The 27,181-nt window shown below is 38.5% G+C and overlaps 2 protein-coding genes across 2 annotated transcripts; one reads left to right on the top strand and one right to left on the bottom strand.

Moving 5' to 3' along the window:
• Positions 1-5,049: 5,049 nt before the first annotated feature.
• Positions 5,050-21,501, bottom strand: gfm2 (GTP dependent ribosome recycling factor mitochondrial 2). The gene is made up of 20 exons (XM_023276714.3): positions 21,193-21,501; positions 21,021-21,105; positions 19,776-19,821; positions 19,597-19,694; positions 19,381-19,506; positions 19,202-19,290; positions 19,024-19,112; positions 18,871-18,931; positions 16,131-16,316; positions 15,946-16,026; positions 15,704-15,852; positions 13,229-13,369; positions 11,983-12,082; positions 10,552-10,738; positions 9,589-9,665; positions 9,370-9,508; positions 9,098-9,283; positions 7,486-7,601; positions 7,220-7,402; positions 5,050-5,538 (listed from the first exon to the last, which is right to left on the bottom strand). Exons 1-20 carry the CDS (start codon positions 21,232-21,234, stop codon positions 5,410-5,412), a joined length of 2,310 nt encoding a protein of 769 aa, XP_023132482.2. The 5' UTR covers positions 21,235-21,501; the 3' UTR covers positions 5,050-5,409.
• A 221-nt stretch (positions 21,502-21,722) lies between these two features.
• On the top strand, positions 21,723-25,077 carry nsa2 (NSA2 ribosome biogenesis homolog (S. cerevisiae)). Its single transcript, XM_023276711.3, has 6 exons — positions 21,723-21,883; positions 23,318-23,505; positions 23,610-23,760; positions 23,910-24,089; positions 24,212-24,404; positions 24,782-25,077. The coding sequence occupies exons 1-6, from the start codon at positions 21,881-21,883 to the stop codon at positions 24,847-24,849; spliced, it is 783 nt and encodes a 260-aa protein (XP_023132479.1). The 5' UTR covers positions 21,723-21,880; the 3' UTR covers positions 24,850-25,077.
• The last annotated feature ends 2,104 nt before the right edge of the window (positions 25,078-27,181 follow it).

Here is a 27,181-nt window from a genome sequence, read left to right as displayed (position 1 = left end):
TCAAATTGTATGTATCTTGTAATGTTGGAGTAATTCAGCCATACATGTTGAAAAACACATTTTCTTTGTCCATTAATCTGTCATTTTCTCCAGTAATTCATTTCTTGTTTTGGTTTAAAAAATGTCAAGCCCAAATATATTCAGTTTACGGTCATAAAAACCAGAAAGATTTACATTCATGATGCAGGAATCAGACAGTTTTTCACTTTTTATCTTAGTTTAATCAGAAAGATAGTTGATAATGTGTGAATTGTTGCAGCTTGTGAGCCGTAAAAGGTTTTAATCTTTGGGGCCGAGTGTCAAAAAACATTTAGAAACCAATACCAACAAAACACTCAACAAAGATTTGAACATCATTAAAGGGAAATCCAACTTTTGCATGACAATGTCTAATTAAAGGACATTTATTTCCAACGTAAATGTGTGATATTCATCCTCTGGAGCTTTCTCTTCACATCGTCTTCCACCTGGACTGGTTTGGTCGGGAGCATGTGCAACAAACATTTGAAAAACTGCACTTTAACATCAATGAATGACACTGAAGTTTAATCTCTACATAAATGAGACTGAGTCTGGATGTGCTGCTCTGTCATTAACTCCTAAGTTTAGGGAAAGTTCAAACAAAAGAGGACAGTTCAGATCAGACTTGAGAATGAGCTTATTTTGAACAAACATCTCAGACTTTCTGAGCTTCAGCACCTACAGCAAGATATTTTAACAACAAGCAACTCAAGAGATCCAGAAGTTGGAGAGAGTTAGCTTTAGCTGAGCCAAAGAACATGTGGGATGCTAACCTAGCAAACATTTCAGACTTTTCTCTGTGAATTCTGAGAAATAATTTCCTATTTAATGACAGAGCTACACATCTTAACTCAGTCTCATTAAAACAGACTCTACTTCAGTGTCATCCATCCATATTAAAGTGCAGTTACCCAAAATGTTTGTTGCATGAGCTCCAACAAAACCTGTCCAGGTAGAAGGCCACTTTGACAAACAGGAAGTGGAAGATTCCAAGCAGATTTATAGAAGGGGGAACCGGACTGTACTAAGTGTGGTCCAGTATAGAGGGGTGTTTTGTGGGTTTTTAAGGCTGATAATGATTATTAGTGAGACATTTGGAGTAGATATTCATTTGGAGTAAATGAAAGTATTTAAAATCTTGAAGTTAACCTTAGAAGAACACAAACTCTAACAGAAAACTTTGTTGATACGTTTTTGTTTTGTTTACAGATGTTAAGTTAAAGGAGTTTTATTCATGACGTATAACCAATCAAATCACTCCAGAAGACAGAGCGACCACAGGTAGATAAAGGTTCAGAGCCAAAGTAGCGCCATTTTTAAATTTATTTATTACCATAAATCAGTAAAAAATAAAATACTGATAATCAGTAAATCAGTCAGCCCACAATTACTACAATTCTACAATGTATGTCTCTTTGCTTTGACTTATTTGTACAATATACGATGTATATGATGGTGTTTTTTCATACCAAAGGCTATACTATGATGTTTTCTAAGAGACATATGATGCTACTCTGTTTGTTCTGGCTCTGGGCTGCTGCACTCCTCCTCTGTTGTTTTCTGGATTGTACTCAGCTTCATGCCTTCGTCCACCAGGCCTCCGCTGACTCGTCCCGCCTGCAGTCTCTGGAGCTGAAGCTGGACTGGAACAGACCAAAGTACAGTCCAATCATGATGCCAGCTGCCTCTCAAAAGGCTCCTTCATCTGGCAGAACTTCTTCTGAGGGGAAGCTGAGCTGGCCCGGCAGAACTTTGGAGATGTGTTCCAGTGGTTGGTGGATGTGTGGGGAGATAGAGAGGGACCTTTGAATTGTTCACAAAGGAAAACAGGAAACCCATTGGTAGTTTTAGTTTAGGGTGCTACTGCGGTGTGTTTTTGGGCTTGAAGAGGTGAAAAGGAAGAGTTTTTTTTCATATTGATTATCTTTTACTTTGTGCCTGGTTGGAATGCCCATCAATGTCAACATGAAGTTCACTTTTAGTTCTGTTTATTTATTTTTATTCGACTAACACCCATTTGCTTTTAACCCCCTCACATGTTGTGTTGTTGTAAACTTACTCTTTCAAATAAATACTCGTCTAACCCTCTGGAAACCAGCGTTTGGACTGTTTTTGTGTTGCTCCTCACCTACTGACAGCTGTGGACTAAAGGCTATACTGTGACGTTTTTAGAGCGACATGCTATACTATGATGTTTGTTGGGCGACACGCTATACTATAGGCTTTTTTAATTGACATATTACTGTGACTTTTTTTTAGGGCTGGGGCCTTAATGCGTTAATTTCGATTAATTAATTACCGCGAAAATAACGCATTAAAAATAATAACGCAATTTGTTGCACCCTCCTCAGTTCCCTCATTTCTGGCACACCGGTAACTCTGATGAACACTCCAGCCCAGTAGGTGGCGCTAATGAACCTAAAGTCTGTTTGTAGCCATGAAGAAGCACAGGAAGTACTGAGTGAAGTCACACTGGTGAACAGTGAAGGAAGACCAGATTGAGCTTGTTGGACATAAAGTTTCCTTTTAAAAATCATCCCGATGGCAGCTTGGATAAAAGCCTGGTTGTGTGTAAATTGTACAACAAAGAGTTTTCTGATCACTGCGTCACTTCAAGCCGACGGTATCACCTCAATGTAAAACATGTTGCTGTTAGCACCAGAGCTAACGTTAGCTAAGAGTCATGCTAACGCCTAACAGTGTAGCCATCCCATAATAGACCACTTTTCTAGACAGTGCGTGAGTTTACAGAAAGTCTTAAAATGTTGAATAAAATCGCTATAATTGCACTTAGATTTGCAGTAATCTGTGAATGTAGCAGACAGATGAAAAATGCAGATAAATAGAAATGAAACATTTTTGTGGTTTAAGTTTTTACTCCGTTGAGGCTCTGCCTCCTTGGAGGAGGAATAACCTAAACAACAAAAATATCTCTTTTAATAACTTAATTATAAACTTTTTGTTTATGAAAAAATTATATAAATAAAAGTTGATATTCCTATAAAAAGAGCCATCAAAATTACACCATTTATCAGACCCAGAAAAGATGAAAACAGAATGAATCTCTGGATTTTCAACTTTCTGAAGCTCCTTGAACTACTTATGCTGATTTTATGTGCCATACAGTAGAAAAAACAACTAAATTCAGGCTTTAAGTCATCAAAATCACTTTTTTCTGTGTCCCATTTTCCTTTTTTAAAATAAATTTTAAATTATAAACACGTATATGTCTATTCATTGATTCAACTGTCAACCACAATTTTATTTGAATTGAAAAACTTCACTCATTGTGTCAAATATTGCTATTTGACAAAACTGCAATTAATTGTGATTAATTAATTACAAAGCCTGTAATTAATTAGATAAAATTTTTTCATCGCGTCCCACCACCAGTTTTTTTGTTTTAGTTTTTTTGGGTTTTTTTTAGCAACATATAAGAATTCGAACACTTTTAAAAGTTCCTATACTTTTACTTGTGCAATGAAATTATTATTCTATGGAATTTTTGAAGATGACATATTATACTCTGATGTTTTTTTGAATTACATACTATTTTGACAATATACTGCACTATGACATTTTTTGAACCACATATCATACATGACAATTTTAGGCAACATCCTATCATTTTGCACTTTTTGAACCACATAATAATCTACAGGTTTTTTTGCCGACATGCTATACTATGAACTACAGGCCATACTGTGTTATTCTTGAGTAAAGTATACTATACTTTGACATTTTCTGAACTACATCCTACACTATGGCGTTATACACAGAGTGCTTTGGTTACATGTTGATTTATAATCTAGATTTTTTTCTGTTTTGTTTTTTGACGGGCACAGACCTGACTGTGAACACTGTTGACACCCACCTCAGGGAGACACTGCCTAAGATCTCAAGGCTGCTTGGTCGTGGTCTTTCTGGCACTTACTCTTCCAAGATGAGCCGGGAAGTTAAACACTGATGGAATGACACCAGGTCTAAGCCGACAAACTTCCAATTCCTCCTCAACCCATAGTCTCTGGGAAACCTACATGGAGTAAGAAAAGTAGACAGAGAAGTAATTAAGTCTGTACACAACATATTAAAAAGAAATCATGCTAATAAATGAAGTACAAAGAACCGAATTCGCCAATATACTGGAGACCAGAGCTATTAAATTTGATAAGTATAACCTTGTTTAGTAACATTTAAATTATTTGAGAGCAGTCCTAAAGAATTGCCTGTAATCCCAATCATAAAATGGGTTTGGAGGAAGAACATAGATGGTAATCTGGATACACATGAGTTAGGCTTTATAACTACTATTGGTAGTATTGGTGGTAGTAATAGCAATGTGACTACTACTAGTAGTAGTGGTCTTACACTAACTACTGCTGCTGATACTGGCACTGCTACTACAACTTGTAATATTATTACAAATGCTGATGCTACTTCTACGACTCTAAAAGCTGTTTATACTACTACTGCTGCTTGTACTTTTAGTATTACTACTACTGCTTGTACAACTATACTACAGCTACTATTAATCGTCTGGTATTTGGTTGTCAAGCTGCTAGCTCGCCTTAGTGTTTTACTAGTGGCTAACTAGTTAGCTCTCATAGACTGGAAGCTCTCAACAAGATTTCATAATGAAAAAAGAGCCAAAAACTATTCTTACCTATGAAAAGTCATTCCAAGTTTTCTTGTCTCAGTCGTACGACATAGTGTGCAATTGTATGCAGCACAGTGAGCCGGCATACTTGTTGTTTCCCTTTCCACGCCGTCTACATCAACTGAATGCACTGATACTTTGCCCCCCACTAGCTTAGCCTCGCTGTAGCACGCAGCTCAAAGGGGCGTGTCCTATCCACTCATTCATATCTATGAGAACAACGGTGGCTGCACATAAGGACGCCTGACGTTGATTAGCTGCGTAAATACCATTATATACAGTCTATGGTAAATACGTATGTGAATCGCATCATTGGCTGCAGCAGTCAGTCACCAGTCACTCACTGACTCACATTGAAAAATAGCACAGAATGAATTGTTACGTGTTTATTTATTTACAATTTAGGTTGGATTTTTTTTTTTTGTGCGCAGCGCAGATTTTCTGTGCACGGAGACCGTGTCAGCAGTGCGCAATTGCGCATGCGCGCAGCTTAGAGGGAACAGTGGGTATGACGTAGTTGGTTGCATCTTTATTTTGTATTCAACTAAGAAAATGGGGCATGATTCATACTGCCATCTATAACTAGAAATGGATATTTACACTGTAAGTACCATTTTACCCAGGCTACTTATCAGTAGTAATGTCTGTTGGATACTGTAAGTCCTGGAGAAGTCATGTCTCAGTTGCAGAAGGCCTCCGGTGCTGAACAGGTGTTGGTGAAACAAAAGGAATCACAGCAGACCAGCCATTCTTTTAAGGAGAGTGTTCTGTTCCTGAGGGTTCATGGCCTCATAGGCGTCCAGCTCCAGGGAGAAGGTGGCGTTGCCAGATGTTACTGTTCGGAGGATGGTAGAGTAGCCCTATGCAGGAAAGATTGGAATAAAGTGTCTACAGCAAGTGCTAATGCAAAGGCAACTTAACTATCTTGAGCTCACCGAAGACTTTTCACCATCTCATCTGTCAATCGAGATATAAAAAGGGATGTTAGGCCTGCATTGTAAGTAAGTGGTAAGTGGTGTCGCAGACAACCTCCTCTGTTTAGTGATGGTTGTTGTAGTTCGACAATGATGGCTTCTTTTTATTTTGCTATTGAACTGCTGGTGTTCCCTGGGCAAAAACACTCGCCCTCAAGTAAGTGCCCCTTGTCCTTTAGATGTAGGTGGACTGAGTTCTAAGTTGAGAAGTTTGTTATCCTGCTTTGTGCCATTTGTCTGGGAAGTGCATGGTACAAAACAGGCCAGAGGAAGCCCTCAGAACATATCAATGCAGTAGATTACAACATCACGGTAAGTCAGGACCAACTCGGGCCCCATATCCAGATCAGTATTAACAAGAAAAGCACTCCAAGAGCACGGTACTCCACTAAGGCTGCTCAGTCGTCATAGGATTTTTGACAGATGAAATCTTTAAACAATTCATGGTCCACAGCGGTCAATTTGTTGTAGGATTGCAATTGTGATCGTCAGTTGACATAGTGTTCACTTGTAGTCATAGTTACAGTGACTCTGTGCCACTATCTTGCAATGATAGGGAAATCTTTAACAAGTCCATGGATCCATACTATAAGCCACATCACTGTCAAAATCTAATCACTTGGTCCTTCTGTCATTTCTGACTTTACCTGAAAATTTCATCCAATCCTGTTTGTCCATTTTTGAGTAATGTTGCCAACAGACGGACAGACAAACCAATGCAGATCTTCGCATAACTCCGCCGAGTTCTTTGGCCAGGTTAACTATTTGGTTATGAGCACAGACTTGCATCAGAACAACATTTAAAATGTGCGGTTACCAAAACTGGCCCTCGGTCAAAACAACAAAAAATATGCAGAACAGACAGAGAGGAAACAATCACCTGAGCAATACCGTTTTTCCTTATGTTGCTTTACTACTTAAAAAACTCATAAGGATCTTTAACAAACAACGCAACCCTGTGCACTTCAAGCCATGTAGAAAACTGAGGCATAAGTCAAGAAGACATAAGCAGAGCAGTGCACTTCAACATAGTGAGGACTAACTCACGTCCATCTACATCTGAACAACAAACGACACAGTTTGAGGCCAGAAGTGTACACATTTTGGGCAGAGACAACATATAGTTCACAACATAAGCCACCTTCATCAAACCAAAACAACCAAACATACAAAGTAGTCTACAACGTTCACTTATCAGCCATTTATAGTGCTGCTCTGATATTCTTGCCCTGTCAGTTTAACACCCTTTCACACCTCGACTAAGCAGACTTGGATTACTCATATAATGGCCCGGTGGCTAAGTGACTCACATGTGACCTCAGCAACTCTTAAAGTGCTAAAAATCCAACAGCTTAAGTGCATGTTACTCTCCAACATTCAGCACTAAAGAATTTCAGGGGCATGAAACATCTTCACTAATCTCAAGTGAGTCCAGTCATTTTATCACTTAGATGTACCATGAGCGCTATGAGTAACAATCTTTACAGGCAGATTTGAATAGTAAATAATTTTCTGATCAGCAATTTAAACAACAAAAAGAAAATATTTTACTTGAGTTTTATCTCACCATCATCTCAGCTAGGGGCACGGTTGCTAGCAGCACCTTGTTGTCATGACGACTCTGGATGTCCCTGACTGTTCCTCGTCTTTGGGCTAAGTCCCCCAGCACCGAGCTGAGGTGTTCCTCTCCGACTGTCACCTCCAGTGACATAACTGGCTCCAGGACCTGCCCTCCTGCCAGCCTCAGGGCCTGCATCCAAACAAACAGAGCTGTGGTTCTTCTGTTGATAATGCTGTCGTTTACAGTTACAGCAGTAACCGAGAACTGTTTACCTTCAGCATGCAGCGAGACACACAGGCTGACACCATGGCAGCAGATGTTCCTGGCTCTATTGTAACATCCTGGATCAGTGTAGATATACCCTGCACAGGGTAACCTAGGAGAGGACCTGAGGGAAGACACAAGCATTGAAAACTTTTTAAAAATTCTTTATTTTACCAGGTAGAATCAGTTGAGAACAATTTCTCATTTACAATGATGACCCGGCAAAAGACCACAGCAGGAAGAAAGATAACAAACAAATAATACATATACAAAAAAGGACACACAAGTGTTTAAAAAGAGATTAAAAACAACTTAGATTAATGTTGGCAATTCAGTGAAAACCAGTCAGCATATGCAGCGGTCAGCTAGGGTCTGCTGCAGCTTTGGCTTAAACATGTAAAGTGATGGAAGAGCTGACAGTTTGAGAGATTTTTGGAGGGAATTCCAATCAATTGCTGCAGCAAAGCGAAAGGATTTCTGGCCAAAGACAGTGCGAACCTTGGGGATAAAGAGTGTTATGAGATCACTGGACCTCAGGTGGTAGTTGTTACAGGAGGGGTGTAGGAGGTTGGAGAGGTATTGTAGTGTCTTCCATGAAAGGGTCTTGTAGACGAGTAAAAGACAGTGCTAGAGTCACCTGGTGTAAAGGGAGGACCAACCCACAAGTTTGTAAAGGTCACAATGGTGGGTGGAGAAAGGTGCACCGGTAGCAAAACTATTTATCAGTGAGATGTCATAAGAAATATGGTTTGGAATGAGAAAAATATTACAGCTTTACTCCCACAATACCTAAATTCTATACAGTGCCTGAAAACATATTTCTCTAATCTCATTAGCTGTAGCATATTTATAGAACTTAACTCATAAGTCAGAACACTAAATCAAACAAGGCTGCTCAGTGGTTAGCACTGTCGCCTCACAGCTAGAAGATCCTCGGTTTACATCCTGGTCTGGTTCTGGGATCTTTCTGGGTCCAAAAATATTGAGGGTAACTGGTGATTCTAAATTTTCTGTAGGTGTGAATGGGAGTGTGCTTGTTTGTCTATGTGTAGCCCTCTGATAGTGAATTGTCCAGGGTCTCCCCTGCTTTCGCCCTAAGTCAGCTTGGATAGATTCCAGCGACCCTAATGAGGATTAAGTGGTGTATAGATAATGGATGGATGTAAATCAAACAGAGTGAAACAATATAATTTCCACCTTTCTCCTGTTTGGACTTCAGGGAAACTGTATTTGATGATATTTTAGAGTGTTTCTCTTATAAATTATATATGTGTGTGTGTGTGTGTGTGTGTGTGTGTGTGTGTGTGTGTGTGTGTGTGTGTGTGTGTGTGTGTGTGTGTGTGTGTGTGTGTGTGTGTAGTGACTGAATCGCCTTGTGATGTATATAGGTCAGGTCTCTTATAAAAAGAGATCTTAATCTCAGTGATTAAATACATTTTACACCCTCATTCTTGGTAAAGTAGGTCAGCTGACTTTCAGGGGGTTAAACAGTAACTAAGGATGTTTTTCTCCCCTTAACGCTAGTTTAAAGGTTGTTTATTTAGTTATAACACAGATAGATAAATATATCGAAAGTTCAGTTATTCTGGGCTGAGAAGAAATGAATTTAGTCAGTATTACCTTGAAGGTATGAGCTGTGTACTCCATTCTCCACGGCCTCTTTCACTCCTGGTAAAAGCTGTCCCTCTAGTTTTTCTGTGAATGTTATTTCACATGAACCACCAACAGAGGTGATGTCCACAGGCCTGACAGCCAGCTCCACTGTCACTACATGTCTTCTCTCCCCTACTGTCCGGTCCAGTGTATCTACATCATACAGGACAAAAGATTTGGACTACAGTCTGTAGCTGAGAAAATTTATTCCAATGTGCACATCTGAAAAATATCTGCACCTGTAGTTGAGACCTCATTGAGAATCGTCTCTCTGTAAGCCACCTGCAGTGGTCCAAGGTGAGTCTCGATGCCATACTCTCGTCTGATTCGGTCATGGATGATCTCGATGTGCAGCTCTCCCATTCCACACAGAATGGTCTGAGGAGGGGGAGTGAAAGACATTTAGCTGACTCATTCTAGGAGGTACTCTCAAGAAAGGAAGTTGAGGATTGCATTACCTGACCAGAATCAGGGTCAACTCTGACTTTAAGACTGGGGTCTTCTCTCTGGAGGCAGTTAAGTGCATTCTCAAGATCTTTCAAGGAAAAAAATGTTTTCTGTGTGAGTGGAGGTGGCACAAATATTTAGATCTTTTACTTAAGTAAAAGCACCAATCCAGCATTGTAACAATTCTCCATTACAAATAAACGTCTGCATTAAAACCCTACTTAAGTAAAAGTACACAAGGATTTGCGAGAAAATAAAGTAAAAGTACTGGTTTAGTCCTTCTGATTGAAATATATTATTGTATATGACACCACAAGATTATTACTAGCGAAGCATCAGTGTGTCAGCAGCATGTTACTGTTGTAGCTGCTGCAGGTGGAGCTAGTTTGAACTACATAATGTACAGTTTCATATGCAGGGACAGCAGATAAATCTGAAAGTTAGTCATGTGAAAAATTTAAGAGGAAAAAATTACTACCGATAAACAGATCTGTTTTCAGTATTAGGCATTTTCTCCAACATTTGATTTTCGATGAGATAAAAGATCATCTTAACATAAAAAAATGTTTGGTGGAACAACTTAAAGACACCTAGTGAGCCGATGTGAGCCAAAATACACACTATTATTTGCAAGACATCAGAAGCCTAAAAGGTTGAGAGGCATGGGTTTAATCTTCAACGTGTTGCTTTTTAAAAAAAAATACTTTATTTTTTCGGAAGCGTCAAATCTTAACCTTTTAAGTAACTATAGATGTTTAATGCATATGGTATAGTAGAAATTGCAATATTCCTCTGAAATGTAGTGGAATGGAAGTATAAAGTAGAATAAAATAGAAATGCTTAAGAAAATCACAAATGTCAAAAACTATATTTAAGTACAGCACTTGTATGAATCGGTTACTTTCTATCACTGTGTGTGAGTGACCACATGATTGAATCCTATTGCATGCAAAAATTCAATCCCTGCTACTGACCGGCCTGTTTGGCCATGCTGGGTGGTTCTATGGTGCAGAAGAAGACTGGATCAGGGACCTCCACTCCTGAAAGGATGATGTTGGCATGTTCTCCTCCCTTCTTTTCCGCCCCACTGTCATTCTGAGCTCGGCGAGCTGCAGCTGCTGCTGCTGCCTTGGATGAAACGATGGTATCCCCAGTGACTGTCTTAAGTGAAGACAGAAAACATAAAGAACTATTTAGGGGGAAAATCTTCAAGTTAGAGACTGATAATATGCTGCCCGTCCAAAAAAAGTCACACACTCTAATATTTCATTGGACCGCCTTTAGCTCTAAGAACAACACATATTTGCCAGGGCATCATTTCGATAAGCTTCTGCAATGTCACAGCATTTATTTCTATCCAGAGTTGCTTTAATTTTCTGCCAAGATCTTACATTGATGATGGGAGAGTCGGACCGCTGCTCAAATTCTTCCCCAGAACATCCCAAAGATTCTCAATGGGGCTGAGGTCTGGACTATGTGGAGGCCAATCCATGTGTGGAAATGATGATCATGCTCCCTGATCCACTCATTCACAATGTGAGTCCCATGAATTGTTATTTTGGAACATTTCCGTGCCATCAGGGAAGAAAAACTCCATCGATGGAAAGACCTAGTCATTCAGTATGTTCAGGTAGTCAGCTGACCTCATTCTTTGGAAACATAACGTTGCTGAACCTGACCAACCCCAGACCATAACCCTAACCCTTACAGGCTTGTAGGCACTAGACATGATGAGTGCATCACTTCATCTGCCTCTCTTCTTACCTCGATGCCCCCATCACTTTGGAACAGGGTAAATCTGGACTCATCAGACCACATGACCTTCTTCCATTGTTCCAGAGTCCAATCTTTATGCTCCATAGCAAACTGAAGCCTTTTTTTCTGATTAGCCTCACTTATCAGTGGTTTTCTTAGAGCTACACAGCTGTTCAGTCCCAATCCCTTGACTTCACTTCGCATTGTGCACGTGGAAATGCTCTTACTTTCAGTATTAAACATAGCATGAGTTCTGCTGTTGATTTTGTTCTGACCACATTTGTTCCTTGAAGATGATGTTTCACCACTATCCTTCAGGTCTGATAATGCATTGGACGATTCTTAACTCGATTTTAGTGGTTTTAGCAATCTCCTTAGTTGTTTTCTTTGCCTGATGCAGGCCAATAATTTTACCTTTCTGAAACTGATTAACATCCTTTCTACGACCACAGGATATGTCTTCCAACATGGTTGTTAAAGAAATGAGAAGCTCCTCACTGCATCAGCCAGGGTTAAATAAGTTGTTGCCAGCTGAAACATATTCATCATTGCAGTAATTATCCAATGGAAGACTGTTACCTATTTGCTTAATTAAATGCAAGTGGTGATTATTTTTTTGGACAGGCAGTGTATGATGTATTGCAATCTACCTGCTTCAGTCCTACAGTTAGTGCGATGTTTCCCGCTGTCATCGAGGGGATTTCCACATGCTGATCAGCAAACGGCACCAGCAGCCTGCTCATCCTCTCACTACAAACATAAAAGGTTTGACGTATTGTATCCTCATAATGCATAGGTTGGGACACTCAAGTGAACATGCAGCGTTACAGTTTTTCTCAGTGGCTTTGGTGCATTTCTCAGATCAGAATTGAAATTTTCAAAACTACTTGTTCAATCTTCGTATCATTGTTTCACTTGTGCACATCAAAAAGCAGTTTCTCATTTCTTTGAACAACCTTCCTACATTATCAATTGTTTATGTCATGTTGATCAAAATGTATTATAATGGGTCTCTGTTTGAATAGTCTCACCCTCCACAACATTTAGGCATTAGTTCATTGCATAAGTCTTTACATGCAAAATGGTTGAACAAGTTGTCATAATATCTCAAGGATATTTCTATACACTTCCATTAGACTTTTTTGGCAAATTGGCATATTTGGCAAATTGCTCCCAGGTGATTCTTGACTTGTATTTCTCTACAAAGGGAAATGTGTGAATTGTTAGGGTTTTCTGAAATCGCTCAAAGATGCAAGAGAAGATATTTGTGATGTGGATGAGAATTTGTGGCCCAACAGACAGAAACGTCAGGAGGTGGAGGAAGACTGCACTGTAATTCCTACAGCACTGCATGTACAGTTTTCCCAAAGGAGATTGTTCTATGTTCACATTTCTACTTTTGTTTTTTCCTTTGTGCTATGCAGCGCTGTTTGTCCTTTCTGTATTGTAATGACATGGTCTGTCGACAAATTACAATACAAACAGTAAAAGCGTAAATGTGAATCTTGTCCAGTGTCTTGCAATCAGTCTCCCACATTCACTAAGGTGTAACTTACAATTTACAATAATTGTCATCAAAACTTTAGCCATAGTTTACATCAGAACATCCCTCCAGAGAACACTGTTATAATGACAACATGACTAAGCAATCTGACTGTCTTATCCACACACAAAGACACAAGGACTTGTTCATGGACACAGATATTTACTTTTGAGAGATGAACTAAGGATTTTGAGCAAGAGACTGGCTTTTGCAGGTAATCCATGGTGTTTTGCTATGTTGTAGGAATTGTTCTGAGAAATGCACTTCCTGTTTCGAGGATGATTCGAGAAATATACCAAAGCGACTGAGAAAAATTTTAATAATTTTTGCATAGATTAAATGTAAACACATACGTGCTGTTCCTATTGATGTTGTGGATGGCTGTCTGCGGTTTGAGAGTGCCAGAGTAGATCCTGAGGAACACCAGAGGACCTCGCTGCTTGTCATGCAGAACCTTGAAAGCCAGTGCACATAAATCATCTTTATACCACCGCCTGCAGGATGACAAATGATGAACGGGGTTTATGGTCAGGCAACAAAGATCAATCATGTAGAGAAACATATTTTCATAATTGCATGACATAGTCATTGAAGGAAGACTAGAGCATAATTAAAAATTTTCCTCGGATATTATACATCTTCCATTCATTTAGCATCAATGGTGACAATTTACCTGCTTGAACAAAGAAGATATTTAGTAACCAGTTCTGTGCTCATTTTCAGATGCATTTATACATACTGCATTCCAAATAACAAGGAAAACTACTAACAGATGGCAACATTAACCACACAGTAGAGATGCATAAGGATATCAACACCATCATTGGTATCAGTGGATAAAGGCTTTAAAATAAAATATCAGCATTGGCTTAAAATAAGCATTTATAAGCAATATAACATGTTTTGCATGTTCATTGAAGTAGTTTTCCTCTGTTTTCCCATGAATGTGTACATTTGAGAAGCATTGTATTTTTCTCTTTTTTGCATCTGTCATTACTCATCCTAATGAGTAATGACAATAAGATGTTAATTCCACTACAGCAGAGACTTGATCTTCTCTGCGGTTAGATAAAAACATATGCGCATACATCAGCAACTGGTCTCCAAAATGAGTTGGAGAATATCAGCATACTGGAAAAAATCCAAAATCATAAATCACTATTACACAGTATGTCAGAGGAATCAAAGTCTGCAACAACAACAAAAAAACAACAACCCATAGGAGCCAAGATGAGATAAATGGCTCATCTTCCACTTTGGTCTTCTTTGATTTCTCTATTTTTCTCTTTAAAATTAAACATTGTGGTTAACAGATAAAAATTAATAGATGAATAACAAATCTTTCATCTGCTACAGTCCATCAGGTTAAGAAAATTAAGATTAAAAGTTAGTACTGACACGGTCTCCTTTACAGGCAGTGCCTTATCACTGTGGTTGTTTCACCACTTAGTTTGCATGCAATTGAAAAAAAAGAATGAAAATGAAAAACAAACAGTACTGAAAATAATACAACTAGCGTTTTTCCTGGTTTAGAATGAGTCTTTGGGAGGTGACTATGCATGACAGTAAGCATGATCGATCCACATACAAGGAACACAATGAGTCTGTGTTCAGTTATTTTACAGAAATCTGTTTCTGATAGACAAAATGTTTAGATTTTATTATCATTTACTGTTGGGGATTTTCCTTTGGCCCTGGATAAAATACACTGCCTGTCCAAAAAAAGTCACCACCTGGGTTTAACTAAGCAAGTAGGTAAGAGCCTTCCATTGAATAATTACTGGCAACAACTTATTAAACCCTAGCTGATACAGTGAGGAGCTTCGCATTTCCTAAACAACCATGTCAGAAGACGTATCCTGTGGTCATGGAAAGGATGTTAATCTGTCTCAGAAGGGTCAAATTATTGGCCTGCATCAAGCAAATAAAAAAACTAAGGAGATTTCTGAAACTACTAAAATCAGGTTAAGAAATGGCCAACACATTATTACAACCTGGAAGGATAATGGTGAACCACCATCTTGGAGGAACAAATGTGGTCGGTCATGTGGTCTGATGAGTCCAGATTTACCCTGTTCCAAAGTGATGGGGGCATCACAATAAGAAGAGGGGAAGATGAAGTGACTCATCATGGCTAGTGCCTACAAGCCTATGGGGGATAGGGTTATGATCTGGGGTTGCTGCAGCTGGTCCAGTCTAGGTTCAGCAACAGCAATGTCCCCAAAGAATGAGGTCAGCTGACTACCTAAGTATACATAAAACAGAAGGTCTTTCCATCAATGGAGTTTTTCTTCCCTGATGACACGGAAATGTTCCAAGATGACGATGCCAGGATTCATGGGGTTCACATTGTGAATGAGTGGATCAGGGAGCATGAGACATCATTTTCACACATGGATTGGCCTCCACAGAGTCCAGACCTCAGCCCCATTGAGAATCTTTGGGATGTTCTGGAGAAGACTTTGCACAGCGGTCCGTCTCTCCCATCATCAATATAAGATCTTGGTAGAAAATTAAAACAACTCTGGATAGAAATAAATGCTGTGACTTTGCAGAAGTTTATTGAAACGATGCCACGGCGAATGAGTGCCATACTCAAAACTAAAGGCAGTCCAACAAAATATTAAGAGTCTGCAGATTTTTTTTTGGATGGGCAGTGTATCTTTGGAGTCAACATACATTCCTTGTTGCATGAAAAACCCTGTAAAATATAATCAAGGATGATACTTAACAATGTAGCACTTAACACATACTTCTATTGAACTGTATTTGTTCTTTAACTCAAAGCCCTAGCAGTTCTGGTCTGAGTTAGTTATAGGTTTACTCACACCAGGTCATGGTGTCGTTCATTGGGAGCAGGCAGGTAGGCTGTGATGGCGTCTAAAAGAGGCTGAACTCCTTTGTTTCTCAAAGAGCTTCCACAGAGTACTGGGACGCCTTTACGGGCCAGAGTCACCCGACGGATAGCCTCTTGTAACTGGGGACACATTCAAAGCAGGTAAGTCTGTGTTCACAAGGGCTGCTGGCCTTTATAGGTTTATACTGCAGTACCATAGAATGCAATACTTACTTTGATGGAGGGAACAGCATCAAAATTGTCACTAAAATTGGTTAATAACAATTCTGCAAACTCATCATCCAGATCGGCGACCTGCGATTCAAAACAGAAATACTAATTGGAGGAAAACATCTGGAACATCTTATCACTGTTATTGTAAATGTATTCACTGTTGCGATAAATGTTATGACACGTACCTGCTCAATTAAAGCTGTCCTGGCCTCACCGACCACCTGCAGTAGTTCTGGATCATCAGATTGATCAAGAGCTTTGATTTCAAACACTCGTCCATCATCTCTCATAGACTTCAGCTTCCATATGAGCTTCTGGTTGGTCAGCAGGTCGACCACACCTGTGAAGTTCTTGCCGCTGCCGACAGGAATCTAATAAACAGGATTCATGAGACACTTAAAATACAAGGGGACATAATCTTATTGCATGTTTTATGCACAATTTATATGTAAGGTTGATTTTTCAGTGAAGTCCCTATAAGTTATTCTACATAAAATATATATTTAGACAAACTGGTTCACTATGAAAAGGAAACCATACTGCTTTTAAACACTTAAGTGCTCATGGGTCTTGTAGAGCACTACTGCATATGTAAAAGTGGTGTAAAGCTGCTTTGTGGCTTCAAAAGAGGGCTGTGTGAAATGGTCTCAAGTGATGAGTCAGAGCCATTGCCGGCAGGAAATTGCAAGTTTAAAAATGGAGAAAAAAAAATTGAGAGTTGGAGTCTAGAAGGGAGATTACCCAAATCGCTTGTCAGTTGTACTTCAGGTCAATAATTTATGGCTACATGAGTTGCTATAATCAAGAGTGAAATATCAGACAGATACCTGTTTGTGAACTAATAAATACCGCTTTATTTACCTGCATTCACTCATTCATTCATTCATTCATTCTTTTATCTAAAATCTTAAAGTGCACATTAAGGGAAAACTTTGATTTTCAAGGTTTTAACAAAACTGTTTCGTGTAGTAACTAACAATGAAACAAATAAATACAACAATAAGAGTAAGAACAATTAAAAATTGAAGAGCAGTGACACTCGCTATAAATAACAGCAGCTTGAAAGTGTCTCAATAGGCATAAGGAGGTCAACTGTACATTGAGCTGGAGCACATTCCCTGTATCTGTGGCACAGTAACAAAAAGCTGATCTTATTCACTTTGTATGAGTTTTTGACACCTGCAGGGTGAGTAAGTGTGTACTGTGGCTGCCAATATTCTGAGAGCAGGACTGAGGGATGAGGGAGGGAGCTTTATAAAGAAGCTATATGGATAAATTAAAACAAATGCTGATTGATCCTCTATGTAAAAGCAGGCAAGCCAGTTTTTTTGATATAGTAGGCAATTGTGTGTCCCGTAACTATCTCCTGTGATGAATCTCAAGGCAGACTGAAATACTGCATCTAAAGGTTTAAGAGTGGAGCTGGTCACCCATCCATAAATCCTCATAACCACAGAGCAGAAAGCTGCCTCTGCAATTTTTTCCCCTCGTAAATAGAAGAAAAGAAGACCTATTTCAAAAATGAAAGCTCAATTTCCATCTCAGCTTTGACAACAGCTCATAAATATGGATTTTAAGTTTTCCACTGAACCAAAAGTCGAGACATTTTTCCATTTACTTTCCATTTTAAAAAAGTTAAACTAAAACATTTTTTTTTTCATCTAAGAAATGTTGCAAAGGTCAGACCTTCTGCAACTCAGAATGTTGCTGTTTACACGATTGTAATATTGTTTTGACTGGATAAACTATGATGTCCATAGGAAAACTACAGTTATTTCAGAATGCTGCATTCAGGAGTCTTAATGGTTCATTCAGAACCACTGGAGGTCACTAGAGCACCTTCATCTCAGACCAAGGTGTGTCGACCATACTTTCCCCCCTCTTTTGCTTTCATTTACAGCCAAAAAGGCTGCGTACATGAGAGCAAACAAAAACAAACTTGCCACAACCAATAGGCCCTGCCAGCATTGTAAAATAATTGCATTAGCAACTTTTTGGGGTGTTATCACTGCTAAGAATGACTCCTGGATTTTTTGTCGACAAATAAATCCTGCTGCCCTCCGAATGTTGACTTCTCTTGGTGATTTTTTTGGAGGAAACTTTTTAGACATTTGAACATGGTTAAGTCATAGACTCTGGCCTTGATTTGTAACTTCGTTTACATTTCATCACTACCAAAACATAGAATAGAGACATTCAGATTACAATACACACAGGGAGAGTATAACTTCATTCTCTGCTAAGGATGCCATTACTCCACTATATGTTTTACACAGAGATAGTTGTTTGCTGCTTTATTGAAGCAACATTTATATTCAAAATGTTGCATGTCGCACCTTTAAATAAAACAAATAAAATGGATCATATTACCCCACTGCCTAAGACACTTGGTCACCTGTAGCTTCTAGGTGTCCTTTCACTTGTTTGTAAAGCTTTAAATAAGCCAGCCCCTCCCAGAGATTTTCTTTCAGTTAATGTTCCAACCAGATCACTAGCGCCCTCCACTGCTTTCTTTTAATATTCCTGTGTGTCTGACACAGGTACCAGTGAGACTGCCTTCTGTTATTACGTTCCTAAACTGTGGAATACATTGCCAGTAGATATTAAAAACCAAGGTTGCTCAACATTTTATAGACCATCATTTAACCAGGCTTTTAATTTAATTTATAGACTAAGGCTGTAACTTTAGTTTTCAAATTCTAAATTTTGTTTCTTATATTATGTCTGTATCAGGCATCTATCCAGACTTCCTGTTTTGCTTCTAGAATAAAATTGAAGTAGAATACTCAATAGTGAATCATTTATCAATCATTTCTGTTTAAATGTTAATTAAGTACAGTCATTGTAAAATAAGGACTTTAATGACATGGAATAGTTACCCTTCATCAAGAGATAGACCTTACTGTGCTATTTTTAAACTCCTACCTGCAGCAGGACTGGATTGGCTTTCAGTTTCTGCTTTATGCTCTCAATGGAGAAGCTTAAGCTGTGGAAAAAATGAAGGACAGTTTCTATTTTAATTTTGCAAAATAAAGTCAACAAAACTTGCTGTAAAAGGGTAGGTGTTGGCTCACTCACTTTGCAGCAGGCTTATCCATCTTATTCAGGAAGCATACACAGGGGATGTGGTGCTTCTCTGCTTGTCTCCACACGGTCAGAGTCTGAGCCTGTTTGTGTTTTAAAGGCAACAGAAGTACCCAATTACATGATGAATTCTTAAAGGAAGAAAGAGGCAGTTTGAGAACAGTGAGCTAACCTCAACACCAGCAGATGCATCAAACACTGCAACAGCCCCATCAAGAACACGAAGTGCCCGCTCCACCTCCAGGGTGAAGTCAACATGTCCTGTAACCACAAAGGCAGTCTTATTACAGCAGCTGATGGTTCTCATTTCTGCTGGGATGTTTTATTCAACAAAGTTTTTTTTTTTTTTACCTGGGGTGTCTATGAGGTTTATTCTATGACTTTTCCAATCAAACGTGACTGCAGCTGACTGGATGGTGATGCCACGCTCCCTCTCTTGAGCCATGAAATCTGTGACTGTATCCCCGTCATCTACATCTGAAAGCAACAGCGATAGGAACAAACTCATAAACAAACATGTACGTTATAAGTAATAAACAGTGTTAATGCATTGATTTCCCCACACACCTCCTAATGCCCTTGTATACCCAGAGTAATAAAGCATCCTCTCTGTGGTTGTCGTCTTTCCAGCGTCAATGTGAGCCATAATGCCGATGTTTCGGATCCTGCAGATGCATTCCACAGGTTAGCATAAATCCCAGAATAACATCTAAATCATAATCTGGTTTTAGAAAGTAATTACTTACTTGGATATATCAGGGTTGACCACAGCACGCAGAGATTTGACATCATCTGTAACAGTGAACATGACGTTAATTTAAAAATGATTTGAATGAAGTAATGATGCTATGTAGGAGTCTCTATTGCTGACAATGTTATGTAGTGTCGTACTGATTAAAGATTAAATCATTTAGCCAACGAAATGTCACAAATATTAACAAATAATGAATATTGCAAGTTTAAAGCCATACTTTGTGAACTGCTCACAGTTTTGGCAAAAGCCTGGTGAAAATTTCTGTTACTGTGAATAATTATATAAGTCATATAAATACAAGATTAACTGATCTTCCAAAGAGCTAAAAGTTAAAGATAAAACACTTCAATATTGATATTTTAAGCAAGACCTGTGTGCTATATTTGTTTTGTACAAAAAGTGAAATTTTTTTTTAACAGGTCCCACGAAGTTTGGTTTGCTCAGTCACAGCTAGGAAAGGCCAAATGGTGCACATTCAAAGCTTTGTAAATACTCCAACTCCCAACAACCAGCAGTCTTGAGCTCCTTTACTCTAATACTCAGAAAATTAAAATAATTGATGCCCAATAAGGCATGTAAAGTCTACTAAAATAATAACATATGTTTTATGTAAGTATTCTTCTGTTCAATTCAATTCAATTTTATTTATATAGCACCAACTACAAGTCAAATTGTCTCAAGACGCTTTACAGAACCCATATGCCAGACCCCCAGAGCAAGCCCCAAGGCGACAGTGGCAAGGAAAACACCCTTTTAACAGGGAAAAAAAACAAACATCATCATTCAATTAAAAAATGGAAGTTATTAGGAGTTGTGGGTGTCAAACTGAGATCTGGAAAACCAAGAAAATTTTCAGACAGGGCTGTTCGTAGGATTTGTTAGACAGGCAATAGAAAAAAAACAACAACAAAAAACCCCACAAAGCTGTGCAGCAAAATCTTCACTTATATGACCTTCTGGTCAGCATCAGCAGTTTTCATATGAACATCTAAACAAGCCACAGGCATACTGGTCCACATCAGTAAAGGTAAGTTTGGAGAAAAAAGGATGGAGAATTTTATGAAGTGAACACCTCTGAAAAAAGTACACAATCATCTGTAAAACTTGAACATCTATATCATTGAAACTGCATTTAATAATTGTTTGCCAACACTGGAAGAGTTAGTTTGCTTTTGCATGACTAATAAATCAATTACAAATACGTTAATTTAAATATGTTATTATGAAAACAAGATACCTGGAAGAAAGCTGTAGTGTCTCTTCAGATGACAGCTCAGTCTACACCTGCAGCCCTGCAGCCCAGCAGTTAACAAATACCTCCCCTGGGAACAACAACCCAGGCAGGACGTCAACATGGAATTTATAGAATTGAATACTGACAGCACATATTTTAGAAACATGACACTTACCCAAATCATTCTGCTAAAAGTCTGCAAGGCTCTCCCAGACATTTCTAATCTTTTCTTATCTTCCAAGCTCCTTCCTTAAGATGACATAAGCTTCACTCATACTGGAAGAACAGTGGAAGCAGGACTGGACGGAGCAATGTCAGCTCATTTCTTATGATTCACCACAACATGAAAACAAATAGAAACAGGCAGGCTTCAGTTTTAATTAGCAGTTAGTCTGATACGGAATTTCTACACAACCGAAAGCATTTACTCGCCCTGATGAACGGCGTCATTTTGGCGACACTCAAAAGTCACGCTTTAAGGCACAACCTCAAAATACGTCCCGTGGACACATTAAATGGTGCTATGTATAGTTCCGTGTATGAAAGCAAATTCGCTGTCGTATAAATCTAGTCTAAATCGCTTCATATACTTACATAAACTATTTTTACTCCACACGTCTTGGATTTAAATGTGCAATTTATACTTATTTAATTGTAAACTTTTTAAAAACCAAAACCGTCCATTTTAGAGCAACGGACATCCGGTTACCAACTGATGTCGTACTTCCTCTAAGTCGCGGCTACGGGGAAAACAACACATGAAAATCCCGAGCCTGAAGCAAAAACACCAAATACTCTGTGTTTTCACCAGCTGTTACCAACTGCAGCGTATTCACAGCAACACCTAACTCCACCTACACAAAATGGTAAGAAAATAACCCGTTGAAATTGTATTATTTGACTTTTATTGCGCACTTTCACGCGTTAGCACATCGCGCTAGCGTTAGCTTCGGTTTACATGTGGCGGAGTGACGTTCGGTAGTGCTCGGGTGTTTTTATGACAATTGTTTGAGCTCTATGGCAGGCCGTTTCAACGTTTAAAGGCTAGACTACATCCGAAATTCAATTCTTCATGATCAGAAATTACCTATAGATACCCACAATGTCACTCTTTTTGTCCATGACTGTCAAAAATGTCGAAATAGCTTGCCATAATGCTCCACTGACAGCTGTTGTTGAACATAAAAATTGGCCTGTTTGCCATCCATTCCGGGTGCCCATCAGTTTTTGATGTCTGAACGTTGAATTTCTTGTGATATTGTCAAAAACCTTTCAATTTAACATAACTTAGTGTGTATTTTTTTTTATCACACTCACATGTCCAGACATGTTGTGCAGTAATACGACACTATACTGTAAATGCATTGTTGGTGTGAATCTTAAACCATCTGGCTCGGCAAGAGAGATATTATGTCTCGTTTTGTACACGTTATTGACATATTTTTAATTAACAACAACAATAGCAACTTTATTAAAATAGCTACACTTTCTACAACAAGGGTATGCAAAGGGTTTTGAAAATTCAACATACAACAAACAAATAGCAAAACTGACAAATGTAAAAATTATTAAATGCAAACAATGTAATAAAGTCAGTCATTATAAAGTCATAAAACATATAACTGATTCTAGAAAAAATATTGTCTACAAAGTAATTTCAATAGAGTCACTGAATCCAGGAGCCTTAACTCTTCAGGCAGGCTGGCTGTAATTTCTATAATATAATAGTTTTCCACAGAAAGAAAGGAGCGACATATTCAATTAAATTTTATTTATATAGTACGAATTCACAACACGTCATCTCACAGCGCTTAACGTAACATATAGATTTAGAGCTGCAACTCATAATTGTTCACATTACTGGTTGACCAGTCAGTCTTTTTTTCTTCATTTAATCAATTAATTGTTTAGTCTTAGTCACAAACAAAACAGAAAATGCATCAAAACTTCACATTTATGCATTTGGAAACTTAATGTTGGACTTTTGTGCGTGTCAACAAGCACTTAACATAATAGTTTTTTTCTTGTTTGTACTGAAACTTCAGTTCAATACTGTATCCAAAAATCAAAAATGCAGAAATGGTAATGATTAGGTATCAGCTTCTGAAACTGCTACCATCAAAAAGGCTGTTTGGCCATATCTGTTCAAAATTCAAGCCCCTATATAGTACAAAGAATCCTGTGGAGTAATTTTTGCTTGGAAATGGAAAGGGAAGATTTCTGCACTAAAGTCTATTTTGCTCTGATTTTACTTTGTAATCTACTTTACTTCAATATCATGTTTGCGTTTCCTTTTGTAGCCCCAGAACGAACACATTGAGTTGCACCGCAAGCGGCACGGCTACCGCCTGGACCATCATGAAAAGAAAAGGAAGAAGGAGAGCCGAGAGGCTCACGAGCGGTCCCACAAAGCCAGGAAGATGATCGGTTTGAAGGCCAAACTGTACCACAAACAGAGACACGCAGAGAAGATCCAGATGAAGAAGACGTGAGTGTAGTTGGACAAAAACTGGTTATTTCTTTCTAAATGTTGGCTATTTGAAAATACAAAACACAGAAACTATACCACAATTCTGACTTGTGTTTTTACAGCATCAAAATGCACGAACAGAGGAAGACAAAACAGAAGAATGATGATAAGACCCCAGAGGGAGCAGTGCCAGCCTACCTGTTGGACAGAGAGGGACAGTCCCGCGCTAAGGTTCTCTCCAACATGATCAAACAGAAGAGGAAAGAGAAGGCTGTAAGTATTAGGCGTATTAGCTAAAATCTGCACGTCAGTAGCAGCTATAGTAAAAATCATGTCTTTCAGTGGTTTATGTGATGGTAATTTTATAGCTATGTGGAAGTAACACCACTGGTTTGTAAACATGAATGTAATTTTATCTGTAGGGAAAGTGGGAGGTGCCTCTGCCAAAGGTGCGCGCTCAAGGTGAGACAGAAGTACTTAAAGTCATCAGAACGGGAAAGAGACAAAAGAAAGCCTGGAAGAGAATGGTCACAAAAGTTTGCTTTGTTGGCGACGGCTTCACTCGCAAACCTCCAAAATACGAACGTTTCATCAGACCCATGGTAAGATCTCGTTTTCTTTTGAGTTTAAATGCTTCATATGTTATTAGATTCTGGATTTTAAATAATCTGTAACACCATTCCTAAAATCTAAACTGTCCTCTGTCTCCTCATTCTATTTTCAGGGTTTGCGTTTTAAGAAGGCTCATGTCACGCATCCAGAGCTGAAAGCCACATTCTGTCTTCCCATTCTCGGAGTAAAGAAGAACCCTTCGTCACCTCTCTACACCTCTCTGGGAGTCATCACAAAAGGAACAGTTGTGGAGGTCAATGTCAGCGAGCTGGGCCTGGTTACACAAGGAGGAAAAGTTATCTGGGGTGAGTCCACAATTCTATGTGAATCCAGAAAGCCACTGGTTAGTTCATTTAATTACCTATTTTGGAAGTAATTCAGATTGATCTGTAAACAATAAATCTATCTTCCACTGTTAGTTTAAAGGGTAATGAGACTGATCAGTACAGCTGCACATTTTGGGATAAACCTGGAGAAGTGTATATTCTAAACTTGCACTTGTAGTTTGTAACACAGCCCAGATGGTGAAAAACATCAGCTTGGAAAATAATGCTTTCTTTTATGATTTCATCAATATTTATTCAATTAATAGAAATGATATAGGCCTCTCAAAATGTACTATTTAGTGTAAACATTGTATAGAGGATAAACCTGTAACTCAGATGTCTTTTTGATTTTCCAGGTAAATATGCCCAGGTGACGAATAACCCAGAGAACGATGGCTGCATTAATGCAGTTCTACTGGTATAACACTCTCAGCCTGCTTGGTAACGATGCCCAGTAACTCTTAATTTACATTAAGGGTGTAGATTACATCAAAGATGCGACAACCAGTGGCCTTCAATTCACCGGACTGTCATGAAGATCGCTGATGCCATGCTTGGAAACACTTTTTGTAACAAAAAGGACACTCAAAAGAGAAGTGGGGGGGGATTACTGTGTTGAACTTGATATGAATAAACTTGATATGATGACGTATTTTTTTCTTACCTTTTGCACTTCACGTACTTCTGGCTTTTCCATGAAGTCAACTTATAGCTCATGTAAATCAATTCATGTCTCCATCAGTGCACGTGGACACAAGCCCAACACATCGAGCATAGATCTAACAAGCCTGGTTCACAGCAACAGAGTAACTCATTAAATTATGTAGACAAAATCATCATGAACCAAGAAAAAGGAAATCTTATTTATCATGTACAAACATACAATACGATGACCCAACAGTAAATGTGACAATATCTTTTCAGACTTTTCCTGTTTGCAACATTATAACATCTTGTAAGGTTTGTTAGGTAGTAAAATCAAACAGGCTAATAAAAAGAATCGGTTTTATCAGATATTGTTTCTCACCGATTCCCCTGCTAATATGCATATTAATAGCAGCTAATGCTAGGATGAGCTGTTTGTGTTACTGCAAAAATATTCCATTTGACAATTGTTGCACCTTTGCACTTGTTACAATCTCCTATAGAGTGACATGCAGCCTGGCAGATCCTTTCCTTTACTGGTTTCTATTGATCCAACTGATATCTGGTGAGAATTTTTGAATTTACAAAATAAAATGTCAAACATTACAATAAACTTTTCTTAGGCAATATATCGACAACCTCTTAAAATATTGGCCCAAGTCATTTTTTCAGATTTTTCAGGAAACAAAAAACCGAACCACACCACACTGAACTTCGACCTAGAATACGGGGATAGAATCGCACAATCTGTTCAACTGAGGATGTAGGCAGTTTTACCAGAGGTGGCCAGCATCATGAGGAAATGATTTAGGCAAAACAATAACTTGTGTCAAAAAATGCCTTAGGCCATTATTTTAGGAAGGCGACGATATTTAGTTTTTATAATTCAATCTCAACAAATTTTTCTATACATTTAACTTTTACTCACTAATTATCACGATTAATTGTTGTGTGTGATCACAAATCCTGCAGCTCTGAACTCTAATGTACATCTGAACAAACATCACTGATTAGGGCACATCCAGGTGCTTAGTTCATCGTTTTTCTTTGCTGTTTTTAAGTTCATCACAATGACTCACCTTTTGAAGGTGCTTTTTAAAAACAGAAAAACGTCATATGCTGGTTCAGTTTAACAGTTCAGCTTCACAGTGATATGACAGACCAACATCAACATGTTTTTTTTTTTTTTTTTACATTGATTGGAGACTGATGTGTAGAGGGAACGTTTAGACAGAAGAAAAGAGTGAATTCAGGTGAAATGTCCTGGTCAGTATTTGGTTGGAACATTTGAAAATCAACATTCAGGAGTTTCTATTATTAATTTAGGATTAGGGTGCACTGTAAGAAGAGCTTATCCTTTTAGACAACACCAGCTTAGATGTGAGGAGCTTGAAATTCAGTGGTCTGTGGTTGGTGAGTCTGTGACACTAACTCATAGCATCATGTCCTGACAGCTGAGTAGCTTTATTTTCAATGACTGACTTGCATCCCTGTAGTTGAAGTCACGAGTGACAATCTTTAAAGCCATTTTTCACCATCGTCTAGCCACATTGGCATGTTTTATTTGAATTCAGACCTGTTCTCAGTTACACTGCATCCAGCATCCACATTTGGCTTTAAAGTTCTTCAAAACCAAGCAGAGCCAGGGGTCACAGAGGCTATAAAGAGGATGAAGGACCAGAGGAAACATTTGGTATCTATAAACTCCTATAATAGAAGAGTCTGATCCAGAGAGGAAAAACAGAAACATGAAATCAAAAAGCTCCCTGAGGGGATGACCTTATGGCACAAAGCAGAGTGCATTACCTCATGTAGTCAGAATAATAGAAACATTTGAGGTTGAGTTTTCAGATATATTACATCATGTAATGTCCAGGTCAAAGTATTTATTGACCATTTATCATGTATTAAAGGTCACTGGAGCCAAAGTTTTTGACACAGTTCAAGCTCCCTGAATCTAGGTCAAGAGTCAAGTCTAAGTCAGGTTCACTATTACTGAATTAGAAATGTCAAATCTGATCCAGCCAGCTATCAATTGCACAAAAAAGCCCAACAGATACTCTACATCGTGAAACAAGTAAACACACTTTCAGGAAGATTCTACTAGTAAA

Source organism: Amphiprion ocellaris, chromosome 17 (assembly GCF_022539595.1).
Source record: "Amphiprion ocellaris isolate individual 3 ecotype Okinawa chromosome 17, ASM2253959v1, whole genome shotgun sequence".
In the NCBI taxonomy this organism is placed as follows: domain Eukaryota; kingdom Metazoa; phylum Chordata; class Actinopteri; family Pomacentridae; genus Amphiprion; species Amphiprion ocellaris.
The sequence above is the reverse complement of the archived record's forward strand: the minus strand, read 5'-3'. Positions and strand labels throughout refer to the sequence as shown.